This window comes from Homarus americanus, unplaced genomic scaffold (assembly GCF_018991925.1).
Source record: "Homarus americanus isolate GMGI-L3 unplaced genomic scaffold, GMGI_Hamer_2.0 scaffold14072, whole genome shotgun sequence".
NCBI classification, from domain to species: Eukaryota; Metazoa; Arthropoda; class Malacostraca; order Decapoda; family Nephropidae; genus Homarus; species Homarus americanus.
In genome coordinates, this window is record NW_024754528.1 from 23,777 (window position 1) to 41,725 (window position 17,949).

Sequence of the window (17,949 nt, forward strand, 5' to 3'; positions counted from 1 at the left end):
CTACTACTACATTGCTGTCACTCGGAATCGAATTTGACAATGATATGAGTTATTAGGATGTCACCTTCGTTGGTGAGCTTTGAGGTGACTCGAGAGGCCTTGGGCGATAATCTTGCCAGCTATGGACAGCAGCGAGATCCCACGGTAGTTGCCACAGTCTGACCGGTTTCCCTTGTTCTTATAAATATTGACAAAGGAGGCGTCTTTAAGAGCTTGGGGATTTCCTCCTTTTCCCATATATTCTCCAGGAGAGAGTAGAGACGGCTGGTCAGCAGAGGTCCTTCGGCTTTACACACCTCGGCTGGGATTCCATCAGGCCCCGAGGCTTTGTTATTTTTTATGTTTGATGACAGTAATAACAATTATACAGTACACGTAATAATAACACTTCTTCAGTATACGTAATAACATTTCTACAGTACACTCAACCTTTTAGATTAGTTGGTGAGTGGTTTGTTTATTTGCGACAGAAACGTAATAAAACAATTTACTTTTCTCTTTATCTTTCCTATATAAATAATAATATAAGGTTCTAGGGTAGACCTTTTCCGAAAATAACCATTATTATTATTATTATTACTATTATTATTAGTAGTAGTAGTAGTATCACTACACTAATAATTAGGAAGACATGAAAATTACCCCCCTTCCCCCCCCCCCAAGGTAGCGTGGGGGTGGTTAAACTTCAGGTGAGATAAGCTTTGAGAAACCATCTGTCATCTCCATGGTCTGGCAGACCTACTTATTCAAACAACAAATTCACTTAATTCACACTAGAACAAGCGTAAGTAACACTAAGACGATGACAGTGTATAACTAGAGGGTTAGGTTAGGTCTGGTCTAGTTAAAAGACAAACATTTAAAACCTAACACAACCTCACCCAACCCAGCCTAACTTGTTAATGGTATTTAAATAATGTAAGATTTTTTTTCCTAGGCAGAATTGTAACTTTTTGTGACCTTGTTGTATATTGTTTCTGTTGTGTTGGTTAAAAGTTAGACTGAACAACTTAAGCTGGGGAAGGCAATCTTCAGGTGCGCGCCGTATACTGACTAATGAGTTACCCCGTCACATGAAGATTCCCCCCCCCCTCCCCCCTTCCCCACAGGTAATGTCGGGAAGGGTTAAACTTGAGGTGGATTAAGCTGAAGGAGGTCGAATGTTGAGGTGAATACTTTGGGGGGACCAATCTTCAGGCGATCCAATATTATCTTATTGTTATCATCAATATCATGTCTCTTCCAGCTAAGGTCAAGCGGTGGCCAGGAGACAGCTCAGCCCTCTCCACTCAACAGGACCAAAAGGTTCTTGAAGACATATCAACTTCCTGGAGGAAGAAGAAAACTTAGGAGAAAGAAGAAACGGAGAAGACAAAAGAGGAAGAGAAAAAGAACGAGACACCTCAGAGGCGGAAGCTCAAGACGTAAACAACGTCACCGAGGCCATCTACCCCCCTCCCCCTCCACCCCACCCCATAGTCCCTCTCCACCACACCCCAGAGCCGCCCTCACACCCTGGATGCCACACAAGACCAGACTCGTAGAGCTGCTCACGGGAGGCAACGATCAGTTCCTAGTGCAAGAAACAAGGGCTTCGGCTTCCATGAAGCGGAGTCGAGTAGATGGTTCAGACGGGACGGGTCGACTCCCAAGAAGGGACATGAGCCAGTTCCTCTTCCCGCTTGAAATTGTCAATAGCGAGAGCTTGACTTGGCTGCCCTACAACCCGGATATAAGAGTCAGTATCCATGTTGTTGGTGGAGGTGATGTGGACGACCACACACCGCTACCAGCCCACAACTGGGACGACTACACGTCTTCACCTCCACACAACAGGGACGACCCAGAGTCCCAGACTCATCAACGACAAAATAAATCTAAAAGTAAGTACCTGAGAAAGAATTTGTCAGATGACAACATCTAGAAGTAAAGAGAAAGATAACCATTAATAAGTTTCGTCAGACCTTCCCTTTCAGTCAGCGTTTCCACTTACTATTACAAAACGTCTCACCTTCTCTATTCTGTTGTCCACATTGGCTCTACACTTACCCCTGTGTTTTTAGTTTCACTAGAAAACTTTTTCAACATCTTCCTTTTAATATAATATTTATGACCGACTGTGAAATTTATTTTTAACTTAATTTCATGATCTTGGCGTTCACACACCACCAGCCATACGTTCATCTGGAAATAGTCCAACACGACCATCATCCACCTTCAGTAAACCCGAGCTTAAAAAACAAAAGGCTCTCACTTTTGTCTCACATGTATGCTACCCAACAAAATGTTTAGCTGCATCTACTCAGCCTAATGCTTTCCTTTTTTGACCTGACTGGTGGTGTTGTTTGCGCGTGAGGAATATATTTTCAAGTGCAGCTTAAAGCTGCCAGTGACTAAAAATCAATCATACTTTTACTTTTATCCACTTCGCCACTGATCGGCTCGTTAGCCACTTGGGCGATCGTCACGTCTCTGTTACGCACTGTTGGCAAGTACTGGGCATGAACCGGCTCCTGAATATATCTGAACCTTCTCCAGTGTTGGTCAAGTCTGGTCTTGAAAGAGCTCACACTCGGTGCCGTCACAACACTCTCTGGTAGATTGTTCCAAGAGTTTACAACCCTCACTCCGAAAAAGTTTGTCCTCACAGTTTTCTGGACTTGTGGCCTCGCCAATCTTGAGCTGTGACCCCTTGTGGGGCGGAACTCCGCCAGCTCCAAGTAAGGACACTCGGCTGAGTAGTGCCCCTTGAGATGCTTATACACCTGAATTAGGTCCCCCCTTGCCGCCTGTAGTATAAGCTAGGCAATTGCAGGTGTTTTAAGCTCTCAGGGTAGCTGAGGTGCTGTAGCACAGGCACCAGTCTGGTGGCCCTTCGTTGGACATTTTAAATCAACTGACAGTCCCTAGCATATCTCGGGGACCAGACGGGGTGACAGTACTCCAGATGGGGAAGCACTTCACACTTGAATAACGTCACGAGGGACGGACCGTCTAGATATCTGAACGACCTCCTTATAAGACCTACTGGTTTAGTTGCTTGACTCACCTTCTCACAATGGCCCGAGAACTTCATAGTTTTTATCTACGCCTATCATTGAATTCAATTCGATCACCTCCATACTTCATCCTTCTCATCAACATTATTTTCAGTTATGGACACATTAGACATATTAACATGGAAAACATCTTTGTTGCTACGGCGCCACGACACGGAGTATACTGTACAGAGAATTCATTTTTCACGTAACAAATTCTGTTTTATCTTAGAGCATTATGTTTCTCCAGGGGCACAAGTCTCACATGATCTAGGCTTTCGGTACTTTCTGGAGGAATTTTGTGTGATGACAACAAGATCCCTCTACAGTAGTTACCTTTATGGCACGGAGGAGGAGACAACCTCTTCTCTCACTACAAAAATTCAAAACAAGTTTCTTAAATTTGTTGAGGGGGTTACAAGGCTATCAGCTGTTCAAAGATAACATAATTCTGTTTATGGTAGTGTATGTATGTATGTAGGTCTAAAAACTAGTGCAATGCCAATTTACCCCTTGTACAACAATACAGGTGTCGGGACATAACACTATACAGGTTACCAGGACACAGCAACACGAAAGAACAAAACAATTTCTGTCGTGATTATTAACATCTTGAGGGAGTAACCTTCATCTGCCAGCCAGGGTTATGCTAACACTTACAGTACGCAGTTCACTCATCACCTCCAAGATGTGAATAATCTCCATAGAGCTTGGATTTTGGTCTTGTTTATATCTCCTGACACACACACACACACACACCTCTGATATTGCCCCTTTAACTAAGCCATCAAGACTAATTTCAATTGAGAGCAGGTATATTCTCAGGTGGGGGAGCCGACCTGTACAACGAGAACCATGATAGCGGAGATGAGATGAGCGTCACACCCACCACTCCCTTCCTCACCACCACCTCTCGCCTGCACCCCTATATCATCACCCCACAGGTAAGTGCTCTTAATTACTACCTGTTCCTCTTCATCCCTTACCTTTTAACACACTCCTTCACCATCACAACAAATGACTCTATCTTTCCTTAATATTCGTCAAATGATAATAACAGCAGTACTGTATTGTATTAATAGTAAGATAACCATAGCACGAATTCTTATCTTTTGTTTAAAATGTACTTAAGTAAGAATTATAATATAGCCTTGACAATCAGTAAGACTGTATATACTTAAATATTAGGAAAATCTCATTATAATCAAAGCAGTGAAACATTAAACTATGCGTGGAAAGCAATCTTCAGTGCACACTCAGCCAGACACGAAAAAACTACAGTCAGTACCAACCATCTCATTAAAAAAACATTCACTAAACTAACAACATTGGCTATATCATTTTCTTCCCGTAGAATTTATGATATTCCTATTTTATCTTTCATGTGTTATAATACTGAAGCTGTGGAGTATATACGCTACTCATGGGGGTCAAATCCTGTACCTTTCATTTTGTCTCATGAATATACCCTGAGAATTATGTAAAAATAGAAATAAAATCTAATCACCCTGTACAGTATATAAAATGTGTGTCTGTGTGTGTTACCAGAGATAATTGCTAAGAACACAAGGGGGCAAGACCAAGTTATCAGACATTGCTAGGAACACAAGGGGGCAAGATCAAGTTATCAGACATTGCTAGGAACACAAGGGGGCAAGACCACGTTATCAGACATTGCTAGGAACACAAGGGGGCAAGACCAAGTTATCAGACATTACTAGGAACACAAGGGGGCAAGACCACGTTATCAGACATTGCTAGGAACACAAGGGGGCAAGACCAAGTTATCAGACATTGCTAGGAACACAAGGCAAGATCAAGTTATCAGACATTGCTAGGAACACAAGGGGGCAAGACCAAGTTATCAGACATTGCTAGGAACACAAGGGGGCAAGACCAAGTTATCAGACATTGCTAGGAACACAAGGGGGCAAGACCAAGTTATCAGACATTGCTAGGAACACAAGGGGGCAAGACCAAGTTATCAGACATTGCTAGGAGTGGATTATGAAGGTCGTACCAACATAATAAATAACGGACCGACCTCCTGAACGGTTAATAAGCTTATTATTGGTGGAAAGGACGAATGAATAATTAAAGAGGTTTTGGAAATCAAGATATATAAAAAAATTAATAAGCTGTGCCATTCCTTATAATTTTTTAGGTATCTCTTTCCTCATGGCCGAAATGACATGTGGATCGTAACCGACAAACTGTGAGAAGTTTTAATTGTCTTTTATCTTTCTTGTTTATACATCTGTTTTACATTAGTGGGTAGAGATAATTTCGTTTTCTTTACATACGCTAGGAGTCTATTGTTACGACCCGCCTCCTTTCCCCACTGGTTACCAACGGCCAGGGTCGAGTGTACAGAAGCAATAGATATCTCACAAGTGTCAAATTACCACTGGCTGTCCCGCCAGTCTCCGGTAATTTCCTGACGATCGGTATCATACGGACAAACAACAGGCCGGTAGATTTCCACCAGGTCACAGAAACACACTTGGGCACTGTAGTCTTCTTTAATAAGCATTTATTCTTCACAACACTGTTCACAGGGTACGTCCTCACAGCTGGACTTTTCACTTCGACTATATAGTCAGCACACTACCAGTGGACAATTCCTGAGTTTTTCACTTTATATTGCTCACAACAATTTCATAATACTTGCACAACAATTATCTTCAGTTGTCTTGCTATACTTGTACTTCACACTCTGAGCAGAAACAGTCGACTCACTCCTAGCTTTCCAAGTTCAGAAGCTTCATTGATTAAATTAATACTCCTAGCCTGCTCGCGGGTGTTTTTATACGGCTCGACTAACGTAGCACAACCCAGATAGGTATGGGAAGTTCTAGTACGTTTTACTCTGATAGAGGCTTACAATAGGAAGTAAATCATAACAAAAATGATGCAATACTGTACATTCTAGAAAATTCTTACATAAGTAATAAATTAATATACAGTATACAAGAAAATCTCCCTAAACTTGCCAAAATAACTGCTGCTTGGGACAGAAAATAATCAAAACACGTACAGTAGTTTACAAACATTATAATACCAAATTATGCCTCGGCGTAACAATATGACTAGGCTGAGCTGTGTACGGGTCACTCCTACTTGTCTAACAATTACAGGTCACAGATGAGAAGGATCCTGGGATGGTAGAGAATCCAAGGAAGAAAGAGAATGATAACCAGAGACGAAGAGAAGAGAAGAGAAGAAAGAAAAAGAGAAGAAAGTTAGAGAGAGATAGAGACGAAGGCGAAATAGTGGAAGACAAGAAAAGAAATACAGGACACAGTGGCAGTTGGAATGACAAGATGAAAGACACAAAGAGAAGAGAAGATGTCAATGAAGATGAAAGAAAACAAACGAGAAGGCGAGGGAGGGTGAGAGAGGACAAGCAGAGAAGAAATAAAGGAGGGAGACCCAGAGGAGAAAAGAAGGAGGCAGGCTCAACACAGGACCTGATGTTGGGGTTGGCTGAGGCCCTTGAAGAGCTCCTCAGCACCGACCACCACCAGCTAGACCACCCGACTGCTGCTGTTCCTGTTGGTAAGTACTGCTGCTGTTGTTTCTGTTAATGCCTAAAACTGTTCCTTTACAATGACAACATCAACTCTACATAATTATATCGTCTCTACCTCAATCCCTACAGCCACCCAAGTACTACAGTCAGATACACCTTTAATGTTTTATCTCACTGTAGGTATATCTGACTTGTGGCTACTCATACACATTACCTATTGAAATTTACTTTGTATGAGTTATTTAAGGATGCCTAAGAGAAACGGATGGTAAACTTCTAACTAAGGAAAACAAATCTCTTTCTAGGGGTAACTCATTAGTTTCATAAATGTTTTGTGGACGGTGGAGCATAATATGAATAATTAAGTGTTGATTATACTAGCCGTGCTATTGTGACCATGACCACTGCTATGATCATCACCACTCCTACTTCGTCTACCACCACTACCACCATCCAGACTTTTGTCACTACATCTGTCATGCTGCGTTTGTTATTGCTGGCTTGTCTATTCCTACTATGTTATTGCTGCTAATGTTACTGATTCATATACTACAAGAGACTCGTTTACTGTTATCATTACAACTACCATATTATTACTGCGACCACTTCTATTCTTGCTACAGGGGAGGAGGACCCGTGCACAGTGTGGTCGACGTGTCGTGTGGAGGAGGCATTGCAGGAGCTGGCTAACCTGGGCTCCCTGCCGTCGTGTCCATGTCTGTACCCAGCCGACCTACCTTACCATCACCACCTCTATGACCCTACACATCGCGCCCCCTTCAGGTATGGGTTGTACTGTACCTCCCCCCACCCCCTGCCCTAAAAAAAAACCTCTAACCTGATTATCCAAAGCTTTCATAAACTAGTCTCAACTTAACCTGAAAAAAACACATCTAATATTACCTTTCTTTAGGCAACCTAACCTAACTACACTTAATCTAACCTTACATATTATAACCAGGGATGTGATTGAGTCTTGGAGAAACTTAAAAAAAAAAAAAAATATTGAGCTGCAGGGTCCGGGGAAGTTAAGTTTTATTCTTAGTTTTAATTGCACCAGCTAGTTTTTATTTTCAGGGAGAGTAAATGCTTCTGTTTTTATTGCTGGATATGACTCATTTACAAACCTTTCTCAAGAAACTTGCAAGAGGGGTGTGGTTATCTATGCTAGGCAAGACCTTAGAGCCAGCCAGGCGAGGGTACAGGGAGAGGATGTTTTTGAAGAGTCCAAGTGGTGTAAAATTAAATTAAAGGGAGGGGACTTACTTATTGTTGGGTGTATCTAAAGATGCCCAAACTGTGGCCCACTAAATCAAAGGAACTTAAGAGCCTTACTAGACACCGCGGCGATGCTCAACCCTAGCCACCTCCTTATCATGGGGGACTTTAACTATGGCGACATCGACTGGAGAAACGAGTTCACCCCAAATGACTTGAATAACCTTGCTACTCTTTTTGTAGAAACTCTGAGAGATAATTTTCTGTTCCATCATGTTAGAGACCCGACACATTACAGAGGGGAGCAAACACCCAAGCCACTAGACCTCATCATAACAAACAAGGAGGGTATGGTGGCCAAACTGGAACACCTTGCCCCAGTTGGCACCAGTCACCATATAGTGTTGTCATTCAGATTTAACTGTTACCTAGTTCAAGATAAGGCCAGGCCAAGGTGCAAATATTACAAGGGAAATTACAAAAAAGGGATGAGGGAAGAGATGAGGGGTATCCACTGGCCTGACTCATTAAGGCACAAGAACGCAGACACTACGCTGAATATCATAACTAGTAAAGTGACCCATTTGATCAATAAATATATACCCAAGACCAAACCCAGTGCCTCTAGGAATGCGAGGGGATCCCTACACATGAACCATGCGGCGGTCGACAGAGTTAAGAAGAAAACCCAGAAATTCAAGACGTAGGTTGGGTCAAACGATGAGCAGGATAGGAGGATGTATGCAAGAGCCAGACACCAAGCAAAGATAGAGTGTAGAAGGGCTGAAAAGGAGTTCCAGAGGCTGGTTGCAAGCGAGGTCAAGTCAAACCCAATGACATTTTACCGCTATGCAAAGTCAAAATTAAAAACGCGAGTAGGAGTATCAGATCTGAAGCTTGAAGATGGTAGTTACGCAGATTTTGACCAGGATAAAGCTGAGGCATTGAACAGCTTCTTTTCCTCGGTGTTCACAAGAGAGGATGCGATTAACCTTCCTGCGTTTGAGGACAGACGGTTCAACACAGCACTGACCCACATTGTGTTCACAGAAGAGGGTATTAGAAATAAACTGTCAAAGCTAAAGACCCATAAGAGAGTTGAGGAACGAGCTTGCCGAGCCCCCAAAGATCCTGTTTTGTAAATGCCTGGATGAACAAAAGGTCCCCAGTGAATGGAAAGTGGCTTAGCTACTTTTTTTCCACGTTCTCTCGCAATTGCAGCATCAGTTGTTGCAATTTATCACTTTGAGTGTGCTGTCGTTCTGTCATAATGGGCCGTTGAATCTTGTTTAATTAGTTGGTATCCACCTAACTTGTTGCATTCTAAGCTATTATGTGCTCAGTGAGGGCTGCCGTAAGCTTGACTGAGTTCTGATGCTCGGTGGCAGCAAGCTCCTTTGGATTGGTCATTCCCATTCCTCCCAGTCTCAGTGGTAGTACAAGAAGTGACCTTTCTGCTGGGGTTCAGTGAAATTGTTTTACTAGTAGTGTTGGAATAAAACCTACCCTGATAGCTTCTTCCAGAGGGTAGAGGAGAGGTCCGATATCAGGGATAGTGCGCATCAGGTAATTCCAGCGATGCTCGACTCCATGGGTGAATGTCGCAAAAGCCGCATGTGGCCCCATTTTAGAAATATCAGACAGAGTTTGGATTTCCTTCACCCACTCATTTACCTTTCCTGTTACTTATTCAGTCTTGAAGTCATTCATGCCAAATACTGCACCTAGATGTCTTTGGCCATCCTTTGTTATTTTGACCTCATTTCCACCGAACACCTCCATTGCCCGTTCATAATGTTCCGGCTTCACAATGAGGAAGGACTTGCTGGCATTTGGGTGTTACCCTATTTATGGACCATATGATGTTATCAGGTCTCCTCCACTTTTTAATGTCCTCCACTTTTCTTGCTCCTGTAAGGACATCAACATATGCTACTTGCTCGACCTTGGTTGTTTCAAATTTTATTGTATGTTAGAGCACAGACAGGCCTAGTTCGTACATTGCTATGGCGACAGGGTCCCCCTGCGTTGTTCCCTCAGTCGACAGTATGGTGGTATCACCTGTTTTGGCCTTGAAGCTTGTTATATAGAGATCTGATGAGTTCCTATTTTTGCTTTCAACATACATTGCAAAGCTTGGACACTTAATCTTGATGTTGTGCAGTGTGGCCTGGCGGTTGATTATGTTGCATGCAATGGAAGTAGCAACCAGGAGTACAGCCTTACAATCATGCTACTCCAATATCTTTCTCATGGCGTGAATGGCAGCTTCCCCTCCAGCCTGGTGGCCAGCACATACTTGCAGGTTCCCTGCAGCTGCCCTGACATCATCATTAACCACCTCCATTATGCATTTTCCAATGATCCGTCTCAGAACTTCCCCCACCCCTGTAGGCCTACATCCTGGATTTTTGTTTAGGCCGATGAGGCAGCAGGCTCGTTCACGTCACCGATTGTTAGTATACTTGCACTATCTTGTGTTACATTCTGAACCAGTGTGAATTTGTATGACAATTTGTTAAATACTGCATCCATCAGTCGTTTATTGTGACAGGTGGGTTGGTGTGAGTGGAGAGCGAGAGAGGATTGATGTGTATCACCGGGGCGCCCATCACTGTATAAGATCCCATGTCACTGCTGCCTCCCTGGCTGCCCAGACCTGCTGCTATGACAGGTTGGTCCTCGCTTTAATTTTCTATCTGCAAATTATTAAAGAAAAGGCAAGACAGTTGTTTTACCACATTGTCTCATTAGTTTAATGGATTATTCAAAGAGAGATGTATAGTAGTGAAGTACTTGTACATAAATACCTTTATTGTATTGTATTTCCTTTATGTATGAAATGTCACAGATTAATTTTGGAAGAGGAGATGTGCAGGGAGATAATTTTATTGGGAGGTGTAGCTACACTAACTTTACAGTAATATGTTACTATTGTGTTGCCACTACTGTACATGCATAAGTCACCTCAGTAAAGGTTTTATGATATTCTCTAAGCCCTCTGTCCATGTAACACTCTCAAAACATTGTTAAAAAAACTTGACATGACAAAGAATTCTAAAATGTTAAATATAAATAATATCTTTGCTTATATCCTATAAGAGTCCTCTACTTTATTCATATTATAAGAGCAGGTCCTAATTCATGTAACCTAACCATGACACAGAATTATGAAAATTATAAAATGATCATTTAAATTCTAATAATGTTTAATAGTTTTCAATATTCATACAAGATCAAGCCCAATCCTTATAACCTAACCAAAATACCTTATAAGAACCTCTTTTTTATGTATCACACTACCAGTTCCCAGTTCATAAAGCCTAGCCATGACAAACAAAGCTTAGAATTATAATTTGAACACTAAAGCTTATATCTGTTAAGAGCTTAGTTCACATGAGCCAACTATGACATAACTTCTCAAATTTATGTTCTCAGAGAGCGAAATCTCTTAACACGAGGGAGTGGTGCTGGCAGTCCAACTTTGGTGAGTCCAGAGGTCAACTTTGCTTTGCACCGGCAGGTTGACATCCTCCCTTGGTTGGCTTGCAGAGGAAATTTTCTCAGGTATTTCACTTAGTTGTTACTGACTTTCCTCATATACTCTAAAAAGCTGTATTTTTTGACACGATAGGCCTTCCCTTCGAACATTTTCATTATACCTTGTACTGTAACTTCTTTTACATTCAGGCCGCTCATTTTTTCTACCTGTAATTTCTTTATTCTATAGTACAGCGTCTTTATTCCATATTCTGTACCAACAGATACCAAACAGTTCGACCACCCAACAATGGCCAAAACTGTTCCATCAACCCTGTTGATAATAAATACCAGCAGCAAGTGAACATGGCCACTGACTACTGAAAACTGTCAGCCCTCCAACATACCACTCTCTATCAGCACAAGATACAGTACTACACCCTAATGATCCAGGGTTAGTGGTATTAGGTTCAGTCACCCAATTAAAGGGACACAAGGAGAAGGTAACCACTTCAAGAGTGGATGGCATCCTCCTATGGAGTAAAATTAGACATAGTCTTTCACATGAAAGAAATATAGACATGTGCATGTAACAATAGTCAACTTTCTTACTCTGTTGGGCTCAGCATCAAACCTAGAGTCTCAGGACATAAACACTGAACTTCCCCAAGGGTCATTACCTGTGTCATAGTGTCCCCTAGTCATAATCGTCATAAAGGATAGTTGTCATTATATGACACACTGCATCCAACAAAGTTCATCAGTTTGATGTATCATCTGCAATTTAGTACAGTCCAGTACTGTAGTCCAAGTTTTCTTTCACGAAAACCACCATTAACTGTCATTGGCAATTCTACACAAGCTAGTTTTGCCATTCCTTGATATATTTTCCTTTCCTATTTCTTTCTACCAACTACTACTGCTGTATTACCTAAGTAATGCAGTACTGTATTGGATACAGGAGTACTGTAGAGTATGTTACAGTAGCCCTATGAGCAAAATTATGCCGTGTTGTGACCAGAAAGTGCACACAGGTACAATTGAGAAGTTGTATGTGTGGAGGTGCATTAGTGAGTGGAAATGGTAATTTCACTGAGCAAGTCAGTTTAATGAGCAAGAAGCCAAATGACAATGTGAAAGTCCTAATTCACTTTGTCCAAGTTAATATAACTCAAGAGTTGCTGGATTTACCAGTACAATATTTAATTTAATTTTTTAGTAGCCTAGAAATTCCTAGCAACCACAATTCATTTACTTATTTATTTATTATTTTGGAAGCTTGAGGCACCGCTGTTGCCCCATCTGCTGGGAAAATAAATACTGTTAGTAGGTAAATAGAGCCTCTAATCTTACTCTACACAGACTTACTTATATCCTTGGTTTATATTGTACTACAGTAAAGTATCTGTGAACCGAAAAGTTTGGGACCAAGAGGTTTCCACAGAAAAGATTATTACATAAAATGGATACTGTACTATCATGAACACATGTCTAAGGAAACCATGTAATAAACCATAGAACTTTTGTCAGTTTGGTTATACAATATAGTACTATTAGTTTCTGCAATAACCTGCACATTAATTTCATTACTTTTTAATATTTTCAAAGTTATTAAGTTGATACATAAGCTTTCAATATGTCACCATTCTCCTACACTCACCATATAACGTATTCCTCAAACTCATGTGAAGACAAGTGCTGTACACAGACCCCTCACTCAAACCACCACACACACAGTGACTGAGCCAGTTGCCTAGTTTCTCCTTATTTGTGATCATGTAATATGTAGAAAATCACACAAAAGAAAATTATTCTATTGTATATCCTTAAATTTCATCTTTAGAATGCTTAGCTCTTCCATAAAATAGATTATTTTATGAAGTAGATTTTCGGTTGACATATACTTTACTGTGTACAGCATATGCAACCCATAAAAATATCAACATGATAGTACCGACAAAGACCATTAGCTGTAAATAGTCTGCCAGGTTACTATTGTATATTTATTAGTACGGTATACTGTACAGTAAACCCTTGCGATTCGCGATCTGGACAATTTGTGGTAAGCAAATAGTGGCTATGGTGGCTAGCTTGTGAGCCTCTCCTGCAGTCACCCCCACAACATCTCATCTCAATCTGTTCGTGCTCAACCATTGCCTACAACACAGCATCTCTTGTGTTGTACTCTCAAAACTTTAGTGTTTCTGTGTGAAAATGGACCCTAAAAGACTACCAAGTGTCAGTGCTAGTGATGCTAGTGGAGTGAAATGTAAAAGGCAGAAGTCAGTGATGACCCTGACAAAGACAGTTGAATTAAGTATTAGACAAGTTAAAAGAAGGGACGAGCGCTGCCACAGCTGGTCAGTTGTTGGGTCTAAGAAATCAACTCGGTATTGGTTCCCTACCAGGAAATGATTAAGGACCTTAAAGCCAAGAGGAAACAACTACCAATCACTATTTGTTTCAAGAAAGAACCAACCACTCATTCAGCTGATTTGTCTCCCTCCCTCCCTCCCTCACTCAGTCAGCTGCTGCCGCTCCACCACCCTCCTCCCGGCCATGCGCCTCTCCACCACCCACCTCTCCACCACCTGCCTCTCCACCAACAGTGATACTGATGATATCCCTATGCTTCAGTAACCAGATATCTCCCTATGTACAGTACATCACTTCACCAAGCTCTAAACTTCCACATTTGAATGTAAGTAGTATTGGTGACTTAAGTTTCTCAAACACAGTATAGGTATACAGTAGTGCACTTAGCTACAGTAAAACGTCTAAAAACACGAGATACGTTCCAAGAGAGGTCGCTTTAAACCGAATTCGCACTAAATCAAAGTGTTGTTTCAATGGAATAATTTAGTTTGGTACTTGAGAGAAACACAAAATACTAAAAAGACTGAGAGTTTACCCAGATGCACCTCAGCCCATCTCCTAGAATAAACAAAACATTGTTTTTTGTAGTATTATGTTAAAACAAACACTCATAAATCAACACAGCTAAAATTATGGGACGTGAAACGGTCTGTTTACTAGTGATCAGCTGATGGGAAGATGGGGGGGGGGAAGAGGTGATATGTTTGACAGTTGATGCCAAGGTCTAGTGCTTATTTATTTATCTGTCCTTAAGAGTGACTTAGTTTTTTCTCTTATAAAATGTCACAGAAGTGACCAGGAAGAATATAATTTACATTGCTGGAATTCTTATAAGATAGTGATTAATTTGAATATAAACATGCTATAGTTTGCATTTGCACTAGACAAAACTTTTAGTAATCATTTAGTACATTATTTTGAGTACATGTACAGTACAGTATTGCCCTTAGGACAGTGTAGCGTGCCCAGAGAAACATTAGGCGCAAATTTTAAAATATGATGCGCCTGATTGACTCGCTCAAAATAGGAAAGATTTGCTTTAAATTAAAACATTGCCCTTAATTGTGGGTGTCGCTTTAAATCAATAATCTTAAATTGAATCGCTTTAAATCGACATTCTACTGCAGTACAGTATAAGTTTCCTAATTGTGGTTCTGCCAATTTGCGCCATTTCTTGGAACCTATCCCTCAAGGATGGCAAGGGTTTACTGTACTGTGTCTTCTCACTGATGAACACCGATTGAATTATCAGTAGTTAATAAGCCTTCTTCTCAAAACATTTATTTATCTGTCCCATCACTGATCCTACATTAAATAACTATCCTTTATAATTTAACAAGGACCCGACTCCCTCTTCTTAGGAAATGTTCTTCACCAACTACTGTACTGTTTCTTAGTCAATACTGTATTTATAAACATGTAAACACAATGTTAGGAGAAGTTTACTCTGTAGTCAGTAGATTTATAACGTGCATGTAGGTAATGATGGCAGAAACATTTACACAATTAATGAATATAGAAGTCAGAGTTGGCTTTAAAATCACTAGGGTTTTTATTTCCAGCGGCAATTCTGATTACAGTGCCCTGCTTGTTGCCTATTAGTCGTAAAATAAGAGTGCATAGAGTAATAAGTCGCGCTAATTGATGCAAAGAAGGTGTGAGTTATAAGATTATTGTTCCCCATAAAGTTATTATAAGTCTGGAAGTTACAGAAAAATAATTTGAAACATTTAGATTCCATAAAAAACAGAAATAGACATAATAAAAACAGTACTCGTATATGGTATTGTACCCTGTATAGAAAGATGAGCTACCCTAACCAAACCTAACTTACCTACAATACTGTACAATAATTCAAATATGATTAAATGGACTATCATTGTCTTCATTGGTTTTCAAATACATGCACAGGTATTTCTCCTAAGTTTATGAGGATGTATTCAAAATCACCTCAGTCACTTTCATAATTGTTAACTTACAAACTTCATGCAGGAATAATTATGTTATATGGTACCTGTACTGTACTGTAAGTGGCAAAAAAATCAAGCCTAATTTCTATCCTATTTTGTCAATATTTTCCTCAGTTATATTTTTGTGTGTGCACTTATTAATACTGTACAGTAATTTACAACATAAAGTATCAATAGTTGTGAATAACCAAACAACTATTGTATTAAGGTCACTCATCAGAACATGATGCATAAGGCTGCTTGGTAGTGATGGCCTGACACTGAAGACAGCATGTGAGTGACACGTGGGCCCTGCTATCTATTGATACTCAGGAAATTCCTGAATAAAACAGTATACAGGTACACGCTTTGCTAACATATGATACCTTTATGTTAACTTACAAATTGCACCCATGAACTCGACACACCTGTACCTGTGTATACTGTATTAATGAAAGTTATTATTTACAGAATCAACTGCTTATTATGGATACAGTAATACTAAATTATTATGTTCAACTGATCAGTTAAATGATTTTTTAAATGTACAACTTATGGGGTTTTGATTGTAATACAGTAGTACAAGTACTGTACTGTAAATGAGGGATTACAAGAAAAAAAATGCCACCAGGGAACCTGTCTAGTCTCTGAGTTGTAAATTATGCACAGTAGTTACAATAAAGTATTCAAAAGCAACAAATTTATCTTTGTTCCACATAACCTTTAATCACAGTTTTAACTCAAACATATTTAACATTTCAGGTTTAGTTGTGTATTAAAGGAGAAAGCTGAGAAGACTTTAACCCTAATTTTCCAAAATAACAACAGCTGAAAATCTTGCCATATAATCCTTCGTTATTGTTCAAAATAAACAAATATGTACTGATGCATAATACTGCTGTATAAAAGGATTAGTGCCACCACTCACAAGCATCACAGTACATTCGTAAGTCAGACATTCATAAGTCGGGGCCCCCTGTACACAATTCACCATAAATACAAGTAGCTGTGACCTTGTTATGTCAAAACTACCTCCCCCCCCCCACCAAAAGTGGAGCAGGTGAACACTATAGATACAGATGTCAGTGAACAGATTCAGCATGGATACAATGTATGTGTGTGTGGACATATGTACACAAGGTAGGACATTTGGTACCATTAAAAAAATTATGTACAGTACCTGCAGATGTGGATATTGGCTGTACCATATTGCCTCACTAGAGACCACTGTAAACATACAAATTTCTTACAAAGTCTGTTTTATAATGACATATCATCAGTATACTGTATATTTTATTGTTCTATAAGTTCTGTTCAGCAGAGGAAGCATATCAGAGCAATATTTCAATACTGTACATCTTAATTGGTTAATCCAAGTCCACTTGTCAGAATACAATCTGTGTTAAATGTGAGCATCAAGTAACCCAGGAATCTGTTCAGAAGGTCTGGACCTCTATGGTGAGTGATACTTAGCAATAAGGTTCCACTGCAAAAATAACCTAACCTAACCCAACACTTACATTAATACAAATACTTGAAACATCTCAGATTTGTAATACAGTATATTAGGCCAGTGCCAGCAATCAAGTCAAACTGGAGGCAGGGAAGATGGGAAGTTGACAAGATATAAATTGATTTTATATTTCTAGACATTTTTCATCAAAATACTGTACAAGTAATCATGTACCACATCTACATTTTATAAAGTTAAAATAATAATCCATCATTACCCTACAGTTAGGTTCTGACTGATATAATACAATGGTGAAAGTCTTAACAACATACTCCCATTGTGTGCTCACCTCAGACAGAAAACAAACATTTGACACTTAGCCAATGTCCATAAAAGGTGGCTCATAGTAGGACACACTGTAACAACTGGACATTATTGCACCTCCATGCCACTAAGGCTCTTATACATGAATCCACATAATGCAAAACCTGCATTTTATTATAAACGTGAGAAATGAAACAAAAAATTTTGTTTTACTTTATTGGAAAAATAAAATCTTTGCCATAGAAATAAGTTTCTAATTTTGTACACAGACAAATATATGCCAATGTACTGTACTTATTTCCCAACTGGCAAATACTTGAAGCTACCAACTGAATAAAACTTTAATATATACGGTAATAGTTATGAATTTGTTTAGATTATGTTACACATCGCATAAGGCACATTATCACTGATCATTCTTTAACAATATATTGTACTGAACATATCACAATACACTGTACTGTACTGTACTGAACATACCAAAAGTTTGTTCAGTATTAATTACGGTAAATTAGATTCATGTACCTGTACCGTACTGGCTTATGTTCAGTGACATTAAATGATGAAATTAGGTGATTA

The 17,949-nt window shown here is 39.9% G+C and overlaps 1 protein-coding gene across 1 annotated transcript; it reads left to right on the plus strand.

The window, feature by feature from the left end:
- The first annotated feature begins 1,182 nt into the window (after nt 1–1,182).
- On the plus strand, nt 1,183–14,120 carry LOC121855844 (isthmin-2-like). Its single transcript, XM_042351006.1, has 7 exons — nt 1,183–1,883; nt 3,864–3,982; nt 6,176–6,596; nt 7,194–7,353; nt 10,343–10,462; nt 11,227–11,355; nt 11,553–14,120. Exons 1-7 carry the CDS (start codon nt 1,520–1,522, stop codon nt 11,650–11,652), a joined length of 1,413 nt encoding a protein of 470 aa, XP_042206940.1. The 5' UTR covers nt 1,183–1,519; the 3' UTR covers nt 11,653–14,120.
- Nucleotides 14,121–17,949: the final 3,829 nt, after the last annotated feature.